General features: G+C 44.1%; 1 protein-coding gene and 1 long non-coding RNA gene across 16 annotated transcripts in view; one reads left to right on the top strand and one right to left on the bottom strand.

Moving 5' to 3' along the window:
• LOC149984554 (uncharacterized) overlaps positions 1–17,558 on the top strand; it is a 153,479-nt gene that overhangs the window by 131,142 nt on the left and 4,779 nt on the right. The window lies entirely within an intron of this gene.
• Positions 1–17,558, bottom strand: part of LOC110518458 (plectin) — a 184,698-nt gene that overhangs the window by 110,267 nt on the left and 56,873 nt on the right. For 2 of the 14 annotated variants that reach the window (XM_090229336.1, XM_090229324.1), the window contains exon 1: positions 12,261–12,776. The exons of 10 other annotated variants lie outside the window; for them this stretch is intronic. In XM_090229336.1, the coding sequence (XP_090085462.1) occupies positions 12,261–12,288 (28 nt within the window). In that variant the 5' untranslated portion in view covers positions 12,289–12,776. Of the gene's footprint in view, positions 1–12,260; positions 12,777–17,558 lie in introns of those variants that run through there. 2 more of the 14 variants (XM_090229321.1, XM_090229319.1) reach the window with 2 other exon arrangements.

The raw sequence follows: 17,558 nt of genomic DNA on the forward strand, positions 1-17,558 counted from the left end.
TGTTTGGAGGGGCCATGGGCTGGAAGATAACATTCGGGATAGCATTTGGGACACACAGATATGAGTCAGTGCACTTGGCTAGATGCCTTCATAGTGGATTTAACAACGCACTTTTGAAGGATACGATCAAGATAGGAGAGATAACAGTAAAACACCATTGTGCAAATTTCAACAATAAAATAATTGTGCAGGCATCAGACCTGTCTCTACTTGATTTCCCAGACAGCACTGCTGATGACTCTCTTATAAGGTTTTCCAACTCCGGGTCTCATTTGAACATGTAGAAACACCTGTAGCATTATTGCCATTTTTTAATCAAAAGAGCAGTGTGGAATTGCTGAAGATCGAACGAAAACTGTTCACTAAGAGCTGCATCAACATTGTCTGCATAGGACACACTACAACCAATACCTTATCATGAACTTCTTCTTACACTATTCACAAGGCCGTTTCTGGAGGGATAACTGTTGTTGATTTTTTTTCCCCTGCGCTTCCTGTCGGAGTTTGAATTGGAACTAAGATGGAGGAGCAGGGAGGAAATGTCCGTCGGGCCCGGGAGTGCCAGCCAACACCGGGCTCGGCCCGTTTGCGCCACCCAGAGCCCGGCGGCTGCTCCAGACCAGAGGGAAGCATTCATTCCACAGTGTCGATATGATTAATGAAGTTAAACTACACAGCGGGGGAAAGCCACAGTAGAGGACTAAGTCTCACACTCAAACGTGTCCCACAGTAAAACGAAAGGGCAGCAGCTAAGTCGGTGTTGAGGAAGCAAAAGCACAATAAAAACCTTGGGAATGTTTGTGCTATGACTCAGCGACGTTCAGCGACTACAAAACCACACATGGGAGTGGTCATGCTGATCCACGCGTTGCCATAGAGACGCCGCCTGTAAATGGGACACAGACTAGGCAAATACAGTACTGTCTGTGGCTGAGGTCGAAAGAACGTGGCTGTTGCCCCAGCAACCGTCACAGAAACAAAACTGACACAAGATACCCTTCCTTACTGGCAGTGACTTGGGCAGAATTTGCATTGCGACCTGAAGAGGCTTGGTTGTATTATATTTTTAGCCAGGCATCCAGAATATCAACTTAGTCAACATTTAAACCAGCAAACACACACACGCAAAATGATGCACACAGGCACAGAGGGCACCGCACAAATGAACACACACAATAAGGTGATTTATTATCCACATTTTGCCCATAAAAACCTCTCCATCTGGAGAGAATAAATCAGTCGCATTCTTTCCTCTGAGCGGAACAGGGGGGGGGGGGGTGAATTCCTGGAAGAACTGCCATTCGTAAAAGCAGCCTGCTGTAATTTATTTTGTTTGTTTGTGGCTGAGAAAAGAAAGGGTCCTTTCTCTAACAGCTCTGGACATCAACATCAGCCGTAACTTTCCAACATTGTCGTTTCTCTCTAGCTATCATCAAATGAACCGTCTCTGAGCTGATCTCGCCACAAGGGAGCTCTTTGTGATTCCAGGGACACGGTAGTCAGAGACAGCAACATAGCAGGGTCTGTCCATTCCACAGGCTTTAGCTGGAGAACCAGAAAGGGAACTATCCCTAAGCTCTTTAACTGAATCCTTATACCAACTATCATGTGTGTAGTACCCATCTTAATGACCTACTATAACCTACAGTACATCTCTACCAGCAGTCCATGTATGTAGTTAGGTTTGAGCAGATGTGTGAATAGCAGCCTATTAGAGAATATATAAAGATATATTCAAGAGTTTAAACATTTTGAAAAATGAGGTAAGCGGGCCAATAAAATCCATAAGGTAGACCCTCTGGTTAAAATACTACAGCAACCCCAGTTCAATAGCAACCCTATAGCAACCTTAGTTCAATAGCAACCCTATAGCAACCCTAGTTCAATAGCAACCCTATAGCAACCCTAGTTCAATAGCAACCCTATAGCAACTCTATAGCAACCCTGGTTTAATAGCAACCCTATAGCAACCCTAGTTTAATAGCAACCCTATAGCAACCCTAGTTCAATAGCAACCCTATAGCAACCCTAATTTAATAGCAACCCTATAGCAACCCTAGTTTAATAGCAACCATATAGCAACCCTAGTTCAATAGCAACCCTATAGTATAGTAGTAACCCTAGTTCAATAGCAACCCTATAGCAACCTTACAGCAACCCTAGTTCAATAGCAACCCTATAGCAACCCTATAACAACCCTAGTTCAATAGCAACCCTATAGCAACCCTAGTTCAATAGCAACCCTATAGCAACCCTAGTTCAATAGCAACCCTATAGCAACTCTATAGCAACCCTGGTTTAATAGCAACCCTATAGCAACCCTAGTTTAATAGCAACCATATAGCAACCCTAGTTCAATAGCAACCCTATAGCAACTCTATAGCAACCCTGGTTTAATAGCAACCCTAGTTTAATAGCAACCCTATAGCAACCCTAGTTTAATAGCAACCATATAGCAACCCTAGTTCAATAGCAACCCTATAGTATAGTAGTAACCCTAGTTCAATAGCAACCCTATAGCAACCTTACAGCAACCCTAGTTCAATAGCAACCCTATAGCAACCCTATAACAACCCTAGTTCAATAGCAACCCTATAGCAACCCTAGTTCAATAGCAACCCTATAGCAACCTTACAGCAACCTTGGTTCAATAGCAACCCTATAGCAACCCTATAGCAACCCTAGTTCAATAGCAACCCTATAGCAACCCTAGTTCAATAGTAACCCTATAGCAACCCTAGTTCAATAGTAACCCTATAGCAACCCTAGTTCAATAGTAACCCTATAGCAACCCTAGTTCAATAGTAACCCTATAGCAACCCTAGTTCAATAGTAACCCTATAGCAACCCTAGTTCAATAGCAACCCTATAACAACCCTAGTTCAATAGCAACCCTATAACAACCCTAGTTCAATAGCAACCCTATAACAACCCTAGTTCAATAGCAACCCTATAACAACCCTAGTTCAATAGCAACCCTATAACAACCCTAGTTCAATAGCAACCCTATAACAACCCTAGTTCAATAGCAACCCTATAGCAACCCCATTATAGCAACCCTAGTTCAATAGCAACCCTATAGCAACCCTAGTTCAATAGCAACCCTATAGCAACTCTATAGCAACCCTAGTTCAATAGCAACCCTATAGCAACCCTACAGCAACCATAGTTCAATAGCAACCCTATAGCAACCCTAGTTCAATAGCAACACCATAGCAACCCTAGTTCAATAGCAACCATATAGCAACCCTAGTTCAATAGCAACCCTATAGCAACTCTATAGCAACCCTAGGTCAATAGCAACCCTATTGCAACCCTACAGCAACCCTAGTTCAATAGCAACCCTATAACAACCCTAGTTCAATAGCAACCCTATAGCAACCCTAGTTCAATAGCAACCCTATAGCAACCCTAGTTCAATAGCAACCCTATAGCAACCCTACATCAACCCTAGTTCAATAGAAACCCTATAGCAACCCTAGTTCAATAGCAACCCTATAGCAACTCTACAGCAACCCTAGTTCAATAGCAACCCTAGTTCAATAGCAACCCTATAGCAACCCTAGTTCAATAGCAACCCTATAGAAACCCTATAGCAACCATAGTTCAATACCAACCCTATAGCAACCATAGTTCAATAGCAACCCTATAGCAACCCTATAGCAACCCTAGTTCAATAGCAACCCTATAGCAACCCTAGTTCAATAGCAACCCTATAGCAACCCTAGTTCAATAGCAACCCTATAGCAACCCTAGTTCAATAGCAACCCTATAGAAACCCTATAGCAACCATAGTTCAATACCAACCCTATAGCAACCCTAGTTCAATAGCAACCCTATAGCAACCATAGTTCAAAAGCAACACTATAGCAATCCTAGTTCAATAGCAACCCTATAGCAACCCTGGGGCGGCACGGTAGCCTAGTGCTTAGAGCGTTGGACTAGTAACCAGAAGGTTGCAAGTTCAAACCCCCGCGCTGACAAGGAACAAATCTGTCGTTCCCCTGAACAGGCAGTTAACCCACTGTTCCTAGGCCGTCATTGAAAATAAGAATTTTTTCTTAACTTACTTGCCTAGTTAAATAAAGGTAAAAAAAAAATACTCTAGTTCAATAGCAACCCTATAGCAACCGTAGAGGGATAGATCAGCCATATTCCAAATGGAAGTAGTGTATCTCTTAACTGGAAGTGTGAGAACATTATTTTTGCTCTATGACTGCAATATTTCAGTACAATTCTTGTACTTTTTGAGGAATGTAAAGAGGGCCATTCCTTAAACATTGAATAACGTGTATTCTAAGTGTATGCTCTGAGGGAGGGAAAATTAGCAGTTCCTGAAATCCTCTCATACCATCTTTATGGCGCAGACAGGCGATGCCCAATGGCAGTGACTGACAGCTATGAAGTCAACCATGAAGTGAAGTCAAACCACCAATACAGATGTGCTGGAGGGAGAGATTAATGGTAAAGGTGTACATTTATGAATGCAAAGGCTGAACGCAAGGACACTATAGGAAGTTACAATGCCAAGAAAAATCACCAGAAACTCAAGTGAAGCAATATAAATTAGTGGATTTGGCTATTTCAGCCACACCTGTTGCTGACAAGTGTATAAAATCAAGCCACAGCCATGCAATCTCCATAGACAAACACGGGCATTAAAATGGCCTTACCGAAGAGCTCAGTGACTTTCAACGTGGCACCGTCATAGGACAACTGACTAACTGACTACAAGTCAGTTTGTCAAATTTCTGCCCTGCTAGAGCTGCCCCGGTCAACTGTAAGTGCTCTTATTGTGAAGTGGAAATGTTTAGGCGCAACAACCACTCAGCCACGAAGTGGTAGGCCACACAAGCTCAAAGAACGGGACCGCCTAGTGCTGAAGCGCGGGTTTGGCAGATGCCAGGAGAATGCTACCTGCCCCAATGCATAGTCCCAACTGTAACGTTTGGTGGAGGCTGTTTTTCGGGCGAGGCCCCTTAGTTCCAGTGAAGGGAAATCTTAACACAACAGCATACAATGACATTTTAGACAATTCTGTGGTTCCAACTTTATGGCAACAGTTTGGTGAAGGCCCATTCCTGTTTCAGCATGACAATGCCACCATGCAAAGTGAGGTCCATACAGAAATGGTTTGTCGAGAGTGGGGAAGAACTTGACTGGCCTGCACAGAGCCCTAACCTCAACCCCATCAAACACCTTTGGGATGAATTGGAACGCCGACTGCGAGCCAACATCAGTGCCCGACCTCACTAATGCTCATGGCTGAATGGAAGCAAGTCCCCGCAGCAATGTTCCAACATCTAGTGGAAAGCCTTCCCTGAAAAGAGTGGAGGCTGTAACAAAAGCTAAGGGGGGGACCAACTCCATATTATTGCCCATGATTTTGGAAAGAGATGATGGACAAGCAGGTGTTCACGTACTTCTGGTCATGTAGTGTATTTGCAGAGACGAAGAAACTTCCGAGACCTTTCCCATGACCTAACTAGGCTTTTATATAGTGTAAGTTGAGCCCTTAGAAATAGAATTACTGGAATTCTATTTCTACAGTTCAGCTCCTTCCCTGCGTGTTTCCTCTTATGAGAAGAGCAGGTGGGTCCTCCACTAGCAGTCTATAAATGTTGGAGTCCTAAATGTAGGACTCCTACATTTAGGACTCATTTCCTACCACATTTAGGACTCATTTCCTACCACATTTAGGCTCGCAAGAGATCTACATGTATAGTTTGGTCTTTAAATGTAGCAGTCTCTAACTTCTGTCAGCAACACAGTTGAACTGAGTTATTACACAACATAAACTCAAGACAACATGCCAAATAGATAGAGGTGGCTATTAGAACTCATATTACTCTCATAAAAAAAAGTCAACATCACTATCGTTTGGTGTCATTGGCTGTTATAAGTCCAGGATCCGTCACCAAGATAATCGTGCGACGATTAGGAAGATATTGATCAAATGCTACGCAATAATCCAAGAGCACCATCTGATAGCGCGTGTTTGTTTTCATTTTCTCACGTGGCGTCTTCGGGAGACACCTCTGGCCCGGCCACAGGGCCCGCTGAACACAACATATTCTCCACACCCGAGGTTACAGCGCAGCAGAGCAATTACAATATCACACGGCGGTGATGGTTGGGAATGATCGCAGAGGGGTGCGGTTCAGTGGTGGTTGAGATGCTAAGCCTTTAGCCCACATCAACTCAATAGCATTAGGATTCACTGTGTTAGAAAAGGTTTGAGTCCTCCTGCATTAGGCTACTTCTATAACCAAACATATCATGAACAAAATGATCGAGCCTCAACCTGCGCACCAATTCGTTTTAATGCAGGACCTGACATTTTCTGGGCTCGTAATATCTAGCATCTTCTAATGTCACCAGTCACCATCGCTGCAAGAGGTGACATTTACTTTGCCTTTGCTTATCAGCACAGCTGGACTGGGTCTCGCCCTATCCTGTTTTGCACTATGAGTACCTAGCAAAGCAAACACGCTCCTTCTAACAGAGAAAGAGCCAGTTCAAACAACAGGCAGATGATACTTGCTCTTCACTCCTTCATTTCAGCGCTGGTCATATAAAAAAAAAGCCTACAGTATGTGGGCCTCTCAGACCCCTCCCAGAAGAGGCTAAGGGCCACAGTGTGAGTTGCAGTGTGTTCACATTTTGTCCTTCAGAGAGTGTGGACTTGTGGGGGGGGGGAGAGAGAGACAGAGAGAGAGTGAGAGAAAAAGAGTATGAGAGAGAGAGAGAGTGAGAGAGAGAGAGAGAGAGAGATAAGCACGGTATAGTACATCTATGGCCAGCAGCCTATCATGTTTCTCCCCTGACAACTCTGAGCTCCCCAGGGAGTAGTGGTACAGTAACCTATCAGGGCCACCAGAGACAACACATCAAAGTCAACAAACATACTTTGATCTCACGGAGGATTTCATTTGTGATTAGAAACAGACTAAAAATCTGTAATATAATCCTGCGGCTCTGCGTTCACATAGACATTTATACTATATGGGCAAATGTTATCCTGTGGTGGAAGGTGGAGGTAGTCTCTCCCAGAGAGATTCATAGCTCGCTTAAGATTTGATAATGGCTCGCAAGAATAAAGACGAGCGGGCATACTGTCATAACACTGGTGGATGGAAAGTGATACCAGCCTCCCTAGAGAGGAATTGAATACCAACCAGATGGATTTACTTTCAAAATAACCTTCCTTCCATTGTCTCGCAGAAAGAGGACACATGCATGGTGTGCCCAGGTTGTTGCATGATAAATCGCATGCCCTCAGGTGCAAAAAATGACACCGACACACTCCGTGTGCTTTCTAGAATCTAAAAGGGTTCGTCGACTGTTCCCACAGTTCCACGTAGAACCTTTACCACAGAGGGTTCTACATAAAACCCTTAAAAGGGTTTTTACCTGGAACCAAAAACGGTTCTCCTAACGGTGACAGCCGAAGAACCCTTTTGGAACCATTCTTTCTAACAGTGTACTCTAGCCTAGCTAGCAAGAGGGCTGCAGTCCTTGGCCTGCTCAACGATGCACCTCCACTGCTACTTTATCAGCATGCTGTCTCTGACTATACTTTCAGTCTACATGTTTTTGTAGACCGCCTGCTGCTTTCTGGAGGTCTGCAAAAGACATGTAAACACATGTACAGTCATGAGTCTGTTGATTCCAGATACTCGAAAGTAAATTGCTAAACACACACGCATTCTTCACATACTGATTTCACAAAACTGGATGCTCTACCAATACTGCACCATGGTGGTGACCTCTCCCAGTCTCCCGTTTTGGACAAGTCCTCTCACTCCGGTGTTGCTCATCTACAGTAGGTGTTACAGCACCTACACAGGTCAGAAGGGGCGTGAAGCATTCCAGCCAGTTTTAAGATGCTAGTATAAGTGGTCTGGGAAACAGGGCAAGTCACAACAAAGCCCTTCAACTTCACTGGAGGGGCCTCTTTTTCAAGACAGCATTTTTTTTTTTTACACGGTTACAGGGATGTTTCAGTATGATTAACACATGTTGTGTGTGTGTGTTCCTGCATGCGCATGTAAGGAATTTCATATCTACATGCCAGTGATTCCATTTCCCAAAATGAGCCACCTTGGAGACAATTGTTATTCCCGCACTGTCCATCGCTGTTCACCTGGAAACACTTGATTATCCCCTAACTATTTGATACAAGGCAGCTCCCTGCACAACTACACTGGCCTGAAACTCAATGCATCATTGTGATGGATTTGGCAAAGAAATTGAAAGGCTACACGCCTACATCTGTACACATTGTCCTGTCATCTCGTATACAAATCCCAGCAAATGCAAATGCAATTGCAAAACAGCACCACCGCTCAACCTGCCTGAGAACACATCGTTTCCAACATGATCTGTCCCACATGCTCTCCGACATTTAGCTACGCCTTTATGTGGATTCCTTTTGTCCCTTATGGTACGATATAATATAATGGTTATGTTCATGTTATTAGAGTATTGTTCTTCTACTGAGACAGATGGCAGCAGACCCCTGTGTCCCACCCTTCCTTCTGATGAGTCAAACAACGGAAGAAGAACTCATTAGTTAATTGCATATTATTTGAACACATTTTTTTTTGGTACTAATTAGGTATAGGCAATGTAAATCTTCAATATGTTCGCATATGAACCCATCCCTGTGAGAGGCTGTCACACTTCCCGTACTTAGCAGGAGTAAACCTCCGGGGTAAACCTTGAGCCTTTCTTCCTACCGTTAAAAGAGAACAATGGGATCAGTCAACAACTGAACTGTTTCAATGTTTCGTTCACATCTGAGTTTTGCAAACACAATAATTGAATAGTAGAGTAAGCAAGAAGCATTGAGCTTTCAGAGGGGATTTGTGATACTGAGGAGTCCAGGCTATAGCTTAGTAGTAGATGTTTCAGTGATAGGTTTATGGTCGCTGTAGGAGTGTGCACTGTGTATAATCCTCCTTGACACATCAACCTAGTTTGCACTGAGAGACCTCACACCATGGCAAGGCCTGGTTGACTTGCCAACATTGCCACCTGCTGGGATTAAAGAGTAGAGCCATGTGTTCAAAATGTGACATTATGCTTTGGCCATTAAAAACAAAAGGCTTACTTTTCACCCCCCCCCCCCCCCCTCCCCCCCAAATGGAAGTATAATTATACTGGTATAATCTAATACTAAATGTATATCAATGTAGAAATGATCTACTAATGCAAGTTTAATATAACTTCCCTACTAGACACAAAGGCTACTAGGTCTACTTCAAATACTGACACCTAGCCTTTTACTGACATCACACTGTATAATTTACCTGTGCATCTACCTTTTAAAACGCAGCAAGTGCCCATATACCATATTGTTGTCTACTTCAGCCTTTAAACCTAGAAAAGTAACGCCTTTGTAGCTTGTCATAACACGATGCGTTTATTTGGGAATGTTCCTCAACGAGATAGTGACTTTATTAACTTCAACTTCAACTCCAACTAGGCTACCATGAAATAACATCCACTACAGCCGGCCTGAAACTGAGGTCGCTCCAACCTGCCCGGTGTATTTACCAGCCACAAAGCCCTGCTGCCATTTCCAGTGCATAACCATCACTACGTTAAATCACCACCTTGGTGACGCCTCTGAACCAGAGGACCTCTATAGAGTAGCCTTAAAATAGGCCTCGTCTAAAAGAGGCAACGGTTTACAAGAGCCGGCATCTTTGAATAACGGACTACTCTTTGGACTACTCATCTACTCTTTGATTTACGGACTCATCTACTCATCAGTTATCTATTAGGAGGGTGGTATCTTCAGGGGAACTAACACCCAAGATTCCATGATTCAAGATGTTTAACGGTGATGTAGGCCTTGTCCCAGAGCTGTTTGTGCCGTCTTGCCAGCTCCTATAGGAGTTGACAAGACAGAACAGACAGATCTGGTAACAGGCAAGTGAGTGACGATTGTGTGGGTGGGCGGGGAAAAAACGGGCTGTTCTGTGCACTTTGGAGATGGACAACAATCAGAGAGCACAATGAGAATCTGGGAGGGAAACAATCTGAACTCTTAACTACTTCTACTCTCTGAACTCTTAACTACTCCTACTCTGGAACATTCCAGGATAGTCACATCTCCTGGTAGGACACAAACCAGCTGCACAAGGGCCAGAAAGACTCAAGTCTGTCAAGCCTCAAGGGAGCATGTAAAAAATAAAAATAAAAACATTGTAATTCTGTTTTACTGTAATCGGCTATATTCAAGGTTGACACCATGACTTAAATAAACCCTACTTTATTGGGAAAGGTTCTTCTCTGGGGACTCTGGAGGGACTTGGTGGAGAAAAACACACCATTGGCCATTGTCATCCAACAATGCCCAAACGCAACACACACACACACACGCACACACACACGCACACGCACGCACGCAAACACACACACACACACACACACACACACACACACACACCGAGCACTCAACTCTCTCCCTTTCTCCCTCTCTCTGAATACAGGCCAATGCATTCTGCCTCGACCAGCCAAACTGCAACCTCCGTCAGAGTGCAGTTTTAGGCTTTTCCTAAACTCAACTGGCATTCACAGCCATAAAAGAAAATCACAGACAGACAGACTCGCTCCTCATTCCATTCCCATGGGAGGTCTCGATGGAGACACGTCTCGATGGACACAGAGGGACCTTTCACCCTTAGACAGACGCACACAGACACACTCTCCATTAAAATACTCTTCATGAGAAGGAGCCTTGCCAGTGGGCACTAGACTAGAAATCAGCTGCAGCCTCAGATTCAGTAGGACAGACGGGCTGATCTGGAGAGGTCACTGTGCTGCTTAGTGTTTGGAAGTGGAGCCAGTAATGGTGGTCTAAATAGCTCACTTAACCTCCACAGTACAGAACTGATGCCAGCTGTTCCCGTAAAGCACTGGTCTGGTCTGGATTAGTTTGAAGCGAATCTCAAGTCTTTCATCCTTTTCATTGCGTCTTCCCCCAGGACCTTTTCATACAATGAGAGGGAGGGCTATTGACAAAATAGTTTTAATGATGGGGGTGTTATTGAGAAAGGCAGAGTGTGAGAGGGAGAAGAGTATAGAGAAAGCAGTATGTGTCCGTGTGTTACTGTAGGCCATGTTCAGACAAACTTTATATTCGTCAAAAAATAAATTTAAACAACAGGTGTATTGTACCTTTGACAGTCAAGCGGGTGTGTACTGTATACAGTTGAAGTTGGAAGTTTATATACACTTAGGTTGGAGTCATTAAAACTCGTTTTTCAACCACTCCACAAATTTCTTGTCAACAAACTATAGTTTTGGCAAGTCGTTTAGGACTAACTGACCTAAGACAGGAAATGTTTACTAGGATTAAATGTCAGGAATTGTGAAAAACTGAGTTTAAATGTATTTGGCAAAGGTGTATGTAAACTTCTGACTTCAACTGTATGTGTGTGTTTGAGGTAGACAGATTAGTAAGTAGTAGAGGGAAAACAGAGGGCAGGCGGGTACTGTTGCTTAATCCTGCAAAACAGCAAACAGAGTCACTCACATCAACGATTAGGCTCGGGATTCTTATGATATTTAAACAACCCTTTTTAGCTTGTTGGGGCAGTCAAGAAATAGAACATCAATCAACACATCATACCATTTGACTAGGCTACACATACAGGACCACGGCAGAGGTATAAGGACAACAAAAACAAGACCCCTAATTACTAAAAGGTATACACAACCATTACCAGCACTCAAGCTTGTGGTCTCGTCTACCCTGCAAACACAGACCGAAGGAGCACACAGTAAACGAGCTGTCCTGTAGCGTGCACAGCCCATTAGCAGTCAGCCAGGCTGAACTTTAAGAACCAGGCTCAATACATTATGTTTGTTGATGTCATCAAGTTTTATGCACTAATCCCTGTAGATGTGCCGAGAAACCACACACTCATCTCCCCATATCTCATCCCCATACACGTGGGCGCACACACACACACACCCACACACACCTTATGCCTTTGTAACCGTGAAGTAAATACGGTGCAGAAGGATCTGAATTCCCCTGGACAACAGTATGCAGCCCCTGGATACAGACAGACAGACACCGGTTGTGTGTTGGCTGTAGTCTGCTATGGTGTCTATACTCCCCGGCTAGTCCAGAGGGTCTGTCATGCATACTCTGCACCTGCGTTTGTTTCCTCCACCACTCTTTGGTTTCTTCAATTTCAGCGTTCCACATTTGTACCCGCTAACACAATCCGCTGTCTTACCTTTGGTCGAGGAGTAGGGAGAAGACATGCCTTAGCAGCTACTGAGACCTTTGGAACTGCTGAAACTAGGTCCCTTGAGATTCCTTGCTGAACCCTTTTCTTTTCTCCCCGTCTCTTGATCTCAGTTTGTGCAGCCTGGTCTCTGTCTTTCTCGGGCGGTCGTCCTCTTCCCTTTTCTAACACGTAACGCCTCGTAGTTCCACAGAACAGGAGTCCCCCTCCCCCCTTCACAGGTTGGAGCCTCCCTCAATCATAAGGCCCATGTAAAGCACCGCTTGTGTAAGAGTGTGTGTGTGTGAGAGAGAGAGTGTGTGTGTGTGTGTGTGTGTGTGAGTGTCAATGCAGCGCTCAAGTGCTTTGAGAGAGTCGAGGTATTCACATCAGCAACAAAGGCCAGCGGGGAATAAAACAACTTCAAAAGAACAGGACAAGAATGCAGAATGAGGAAATAGTTCTGCATTAGATTCGGTGACAAATGCAAACCAGCCAACCACTGACACTGTGCACTTGAGACGTGAGACGCAGGCTCATGATTCATTATAAGGAGACAAGTGCAATGCTTTGATGACATCCCCAGCTGCCACCCTCTACTGCACGGTGCATGGCTTAGCTAGCAGTGTTAAAACAGTTTGCACCTCCTGAGAGATCCTGTGGTAGAGTGAAGTATATATCCTGACTGACAGCCAGACGGACAGATAGCCAGACATGCAGAGAGAGATACAGACGGATGGACAGACAGAGAACGCCTTGATGAAAGCAGCAGGGGGGGACTATCACCACAGAGTTCCATGGAGGCGGGGGGGTCGAGGTGGTTAAGTGTTCTGGCACAGTGACAGAGTGGTTCAGTGGCATGGCCCTCTGCCAGCCCTACTGACGGAGCGGGGGGGGGGGGGGGGGGGGGGGGAATATGGTTAATAGCTCCACCTTGCCCTCGAGTAAAACTAAAAGGATACTTTACCCCATATTGCTTGTGCCCACCCAATTATTTAGGATCTATACAAGTCTACGTAAGTCCAAGGGGTTGGGGCTAGACCTTGTTTCTTGACCTTTGTGCAGCGTTTATATTGAGTAAGTACAAAGCAGAGAGGTGTAGTGCGCGTCAGCATCAGCAGTGATAAGTCGCTGTAACACTAAAGAACGTGTGGCAGACGTGGCGCAGGTGTGCCGTGTGTGTGTGTGTGTGTGTGTGTGTGTGCGCCTTGCGTTGCTACACGTGTAGCTTATCGGTGGTGGGTGTAGTTCAAAAAGGTGCAGTGTTGAGCAGCTAGAGACGCTATGTGCACACAGTTAACCATTTACAGTTATCACGGCCTAATGGTACACTGTGTGTATGCACAACACAAGCTAAGTATGACTGCAGCCGTACGCAAACGCTGACCTCAAATGAGGTGACCATCGAGCTGAGTGAAACTGTATCTCCACACCAAGACAACGGAGACACATCTTTTTTTGCTAATCTTAGTAACACCAGCTAGGAGTGGGGGGGTTAACGGAGACGAGGGATGTGATTGTTACGGAGGTGAGGGACGTGACTGTTTGTTTTGTGGGCGATTTAAAAAGAAAAGCGCGGAGAATGTTTGTCGTTTTTGTCCAATTCCATTTATTGTAATCTCCCATTAAAAAAAAAATGTTTTTGCAAAATACCAAACAAATCTCTCCCTTTTCCGTGGCAAAACATTTTGCTACGGTGTGCACTAATGAGTAAAACCTAGCTGCACCCTGTTTCTGCTTCTGTCCTGATCACATATTAACCACCAGCAGAGGGACACTTCACCCAGGGAAAGCCCTAACCTGCAGCTGTGGAGGGACATGCCTTATGTTTATCTACTGTACTGTCTACTGCTCCCCTGGGCCTCACAATCACTGGGAGTAGCTGGACAACAGAGGTGGAAACCAGTCCTGTGATGCATTTCCTACCAGTGATGACCATGTTAAAGGAATGTCCTGCTTTGAGGAAGCTTGTAGCGCTGGTGTGGCAGAGTGGTTGTGGGAAATTGGAAATTGACGTGAAACCACAGGAATTCAGGTCTGAATTCCATGTGGGGACATTTTGGAAATGTTGAGTTGAACTAATAAAGCTCTATGAGTGCATGAGTCAGCATTGTTTGTTCAACAGTAATAGGATATTGCTGACAATGGCTATATTCACTTAACAGTTTGTTATTACCAACTAGTTCAAGGGTTCTCAACCTTATCTGTTCAGGCCAACTGAAATGCTTTTAAAATCCCCCTACATAAGAGATCATTCAATAGAAGCTATCCTTGAGAGGTTATCCAGGGACAGTGTTATGATATCTAAGGCAGAATTTCCATATCCCACCCACCCACTCACACACACACACACACACACACCAACATCGCCCTCGGAATCAAGGCCAGAGTGTTTGATGTGATCCCCAGATGAAGTAACTGGGATAAACTGGGAAGGACAACCGTCGGATGGGATATCCCATTCACCGCCCCACCAAAACAAGCAAACGTAAACAATACCAGACAATGGGACCAGCAGCCACCCAGCCATCGTTCTACACACCAAAATACTGTAGCCACCTCCGCTAGTATACAGTAGCCAGCCGACTAGAGTATGATAGCAATCATCAGTGATAAATCACAGGGTGACTGTCGTGGTTCCAGGACTCTCAGACTAGACATAGGAATGGATCAGATAAAACTGAACAGGGCGTTCCGGTTCACCCTGATAGAGCAGGCAGTGACGCTTCCCCCCTCCTGACACTGACAGCTGAGCGGAGGAATCGATGGGCTCTTCTGTCTGCCTGTCTGTCTGCTCACTGATTATTAACCATTCCCAGTGAGTCAAGCATCTACCAAAGCGCTATTGTTACATTCTGACTGCCACCACACCATCAGTGATCAATGGGAAAGCCAAACACTTGGGTAAATAACTTAAGAGTAATGAGATGTCGATCAGGGCCACTGCCCTGCAAAGGGTGTTGCCTTCGGATAGAACATTACAGTAAATCAATGTCCTGTTCATGAGCTGTTAATCCCGAGCTGTCCTGGCTCAAACAACAAACTTGGCCCCCTCATTCTGTACTAACCTGACCACCTAGTCCTAGGCTAATCTCCCCTTCCAGTTGGCTCATTTGAATCCTCTGCTCTCCAATGCAATTCTTCCCCAATCCCCATCTTATTTAGAGCGACATATCGGTTCACCTATATTATTGGCCGATATTGGCCTTTTACCAAGATATCTGTATATGGAAATTACAAAGCTCAATATAATTAACAATCAATTGCCAAAACATTGAAAACATTTCATTCTCTCTGTCAGGTCCACTGTCACGCCCTGACCGTAGAGAGCGTTTTATGTCTGGTCATGGTCTGGTCATGTTCTATGTTATATGTTCTATGATTTTCTATTTCTATGTGTTTGGCCGGGTGGGGTTCTCAATCAGAGGCGTGACAGTGGACCTGACAGAAGCCTTTTGAAACCTTGAATACACTACACGTTTGCATTTCTTGCAACACCAAGATGATCAAATTAAGATACAGCATCTGTAAATCTTTAGTTAAAGGAGTAAGCTCCAGACTATCCATGTCTTCCTGTAGAATTCCTTTCATTCTGCCCAGACTGAGGCAGGCTCATACTAATCAAGCAAACAGCCACTTCACACACAAGGGGGCATGTAGCTTTACAGTAGCTCCCATGTACAGAATACTTCCCTTTCATCTGATATCAGATTTCATAAAAGCAGCTACAATTTCCAATTTCTTCAACAACAACAAAAACTCTTGCGGCTTTTCCTTCCTGTCTTTGTTGTGTCTCCTCCTTCAAAACTCTCACCAGAATCTGATTCACTGAGTCCATGAACACGCGCGCACACACACACACACACACACACACACACACACGCACGCACACACACACAGAGAGTGCCTTTAGGAAGTATTGACAAACCTTGTCTTTTTCCACATTTTGTTGCATTACCGTTTGAATATAAAATTGATTAAATTCAAAGGTTGTGTCACTGGGTCACTGGCCTACACACACATACACACACAATACCCATTATGTTTTAAGACGTTTTTACAAATGAAAAAATAAATAAAATGCTGAAATGTCTTGAGTCAATAAGTATTCGACCCCTTCGTAATGACAAGCCTAAATAAGTTCAGGAGTAAAATGTTACTAACAGGTCACATAATAAGTTGCATGGACTCACTCCGTGTGCAATAATTATTATTTTTTTTATGTCTACCTCATCTCTGTACCCCACACATACCTGTAAGGTCCCTCAGTCGAGCAATGAATTTCAAACACAGATTCAACCACAAAGATCAGGGAGGTTTTCCAATGCCTCGCAAAGACATAGAATATCTCTTTGAGCATGGTCAAGTTATTAATTACACCCTGGATGATGTATCAATACACCCAGTCACTACAAAAGATACAGGCGTCCTTCCTAACTCAGTGGCTGGAGAGGAAGGAAACTGCTAAGGGATTTCACTATTAGGCCAATGGTGACTTTAAAACAGTTACAGAGTTTAATGGCTGTGATAGAAGAAAACTTAGGGTGGATCAACAGCATTGTAGTTATTCAGAGGTTTAAGGCACTGCATCTCAGTGCTTGAGGCGTCACTATAGACACCCTGGTACGATTCCAGGCTGTATCACAACCGGCCGTGATTGGGAGTCTCATAGGGCGGCGCACAATTGGTCCAGCGTCGTCCGTGTTTGGCCGGTGTAGGCCGTCATTGTAAATAAGAATGTGTTCTTAACTGACTTTCCTATTTAAATAAATGTTTTTAAAAAATCAAAAGAAGGAAGCCTGTACATAACAAAAAAATATTCCAAAACATGCATCCTGTTTGCAATAAGGCACTAAAATAAAACTGCAAAAAAATTGGGAAAAAAAAACAACTTTATGTTCTGAATGTTTGGGGCAAATCCAACACAACACAGAACCACTCTTCATATTTTCAAGCATGGTAGTGGCTGCATCATGTTATGGGTATGCTTGTCATTGGCAAGGACTAGGGAGTTTTGGGGGGGATAAAAAAAACTGAATAGAGCTAAGCACAGGCAATATCCTAGAGGAAAACCTGGTTCAGTCTGCTTTCCAACAGACACTGAAGGACAAATTCACAATTTAAGCAAGACAATGAACTAAAACACAAGGCCAAATATACACAGGAGTTGCTGACCAAGACAACATTGAATGTTCATGAGTGGCCTAGTTACAGTTTTGACTTAAATCAGCTTGAAAATCTATGGCAAGAACTGAAAATGGCTGTCTACAGCATGAATAATAAAAATTATTTTAAAAATGTGCACGT

This window comes from Oncorhynchus mykiss, chromosome 3 (assembly GCF_057628025.1).
Source record: "Oncorhynchus mykiss isolate SJ-2025 chromosome 3, ASM5762802v1, whole genome shotgun sequence".
NCBI lineage: Eukaryota > Metazoa > Chordata > Actinopteri > Salmoniformes > Salmonidae > Oncorhynchus > Oncorhynchus mykiss.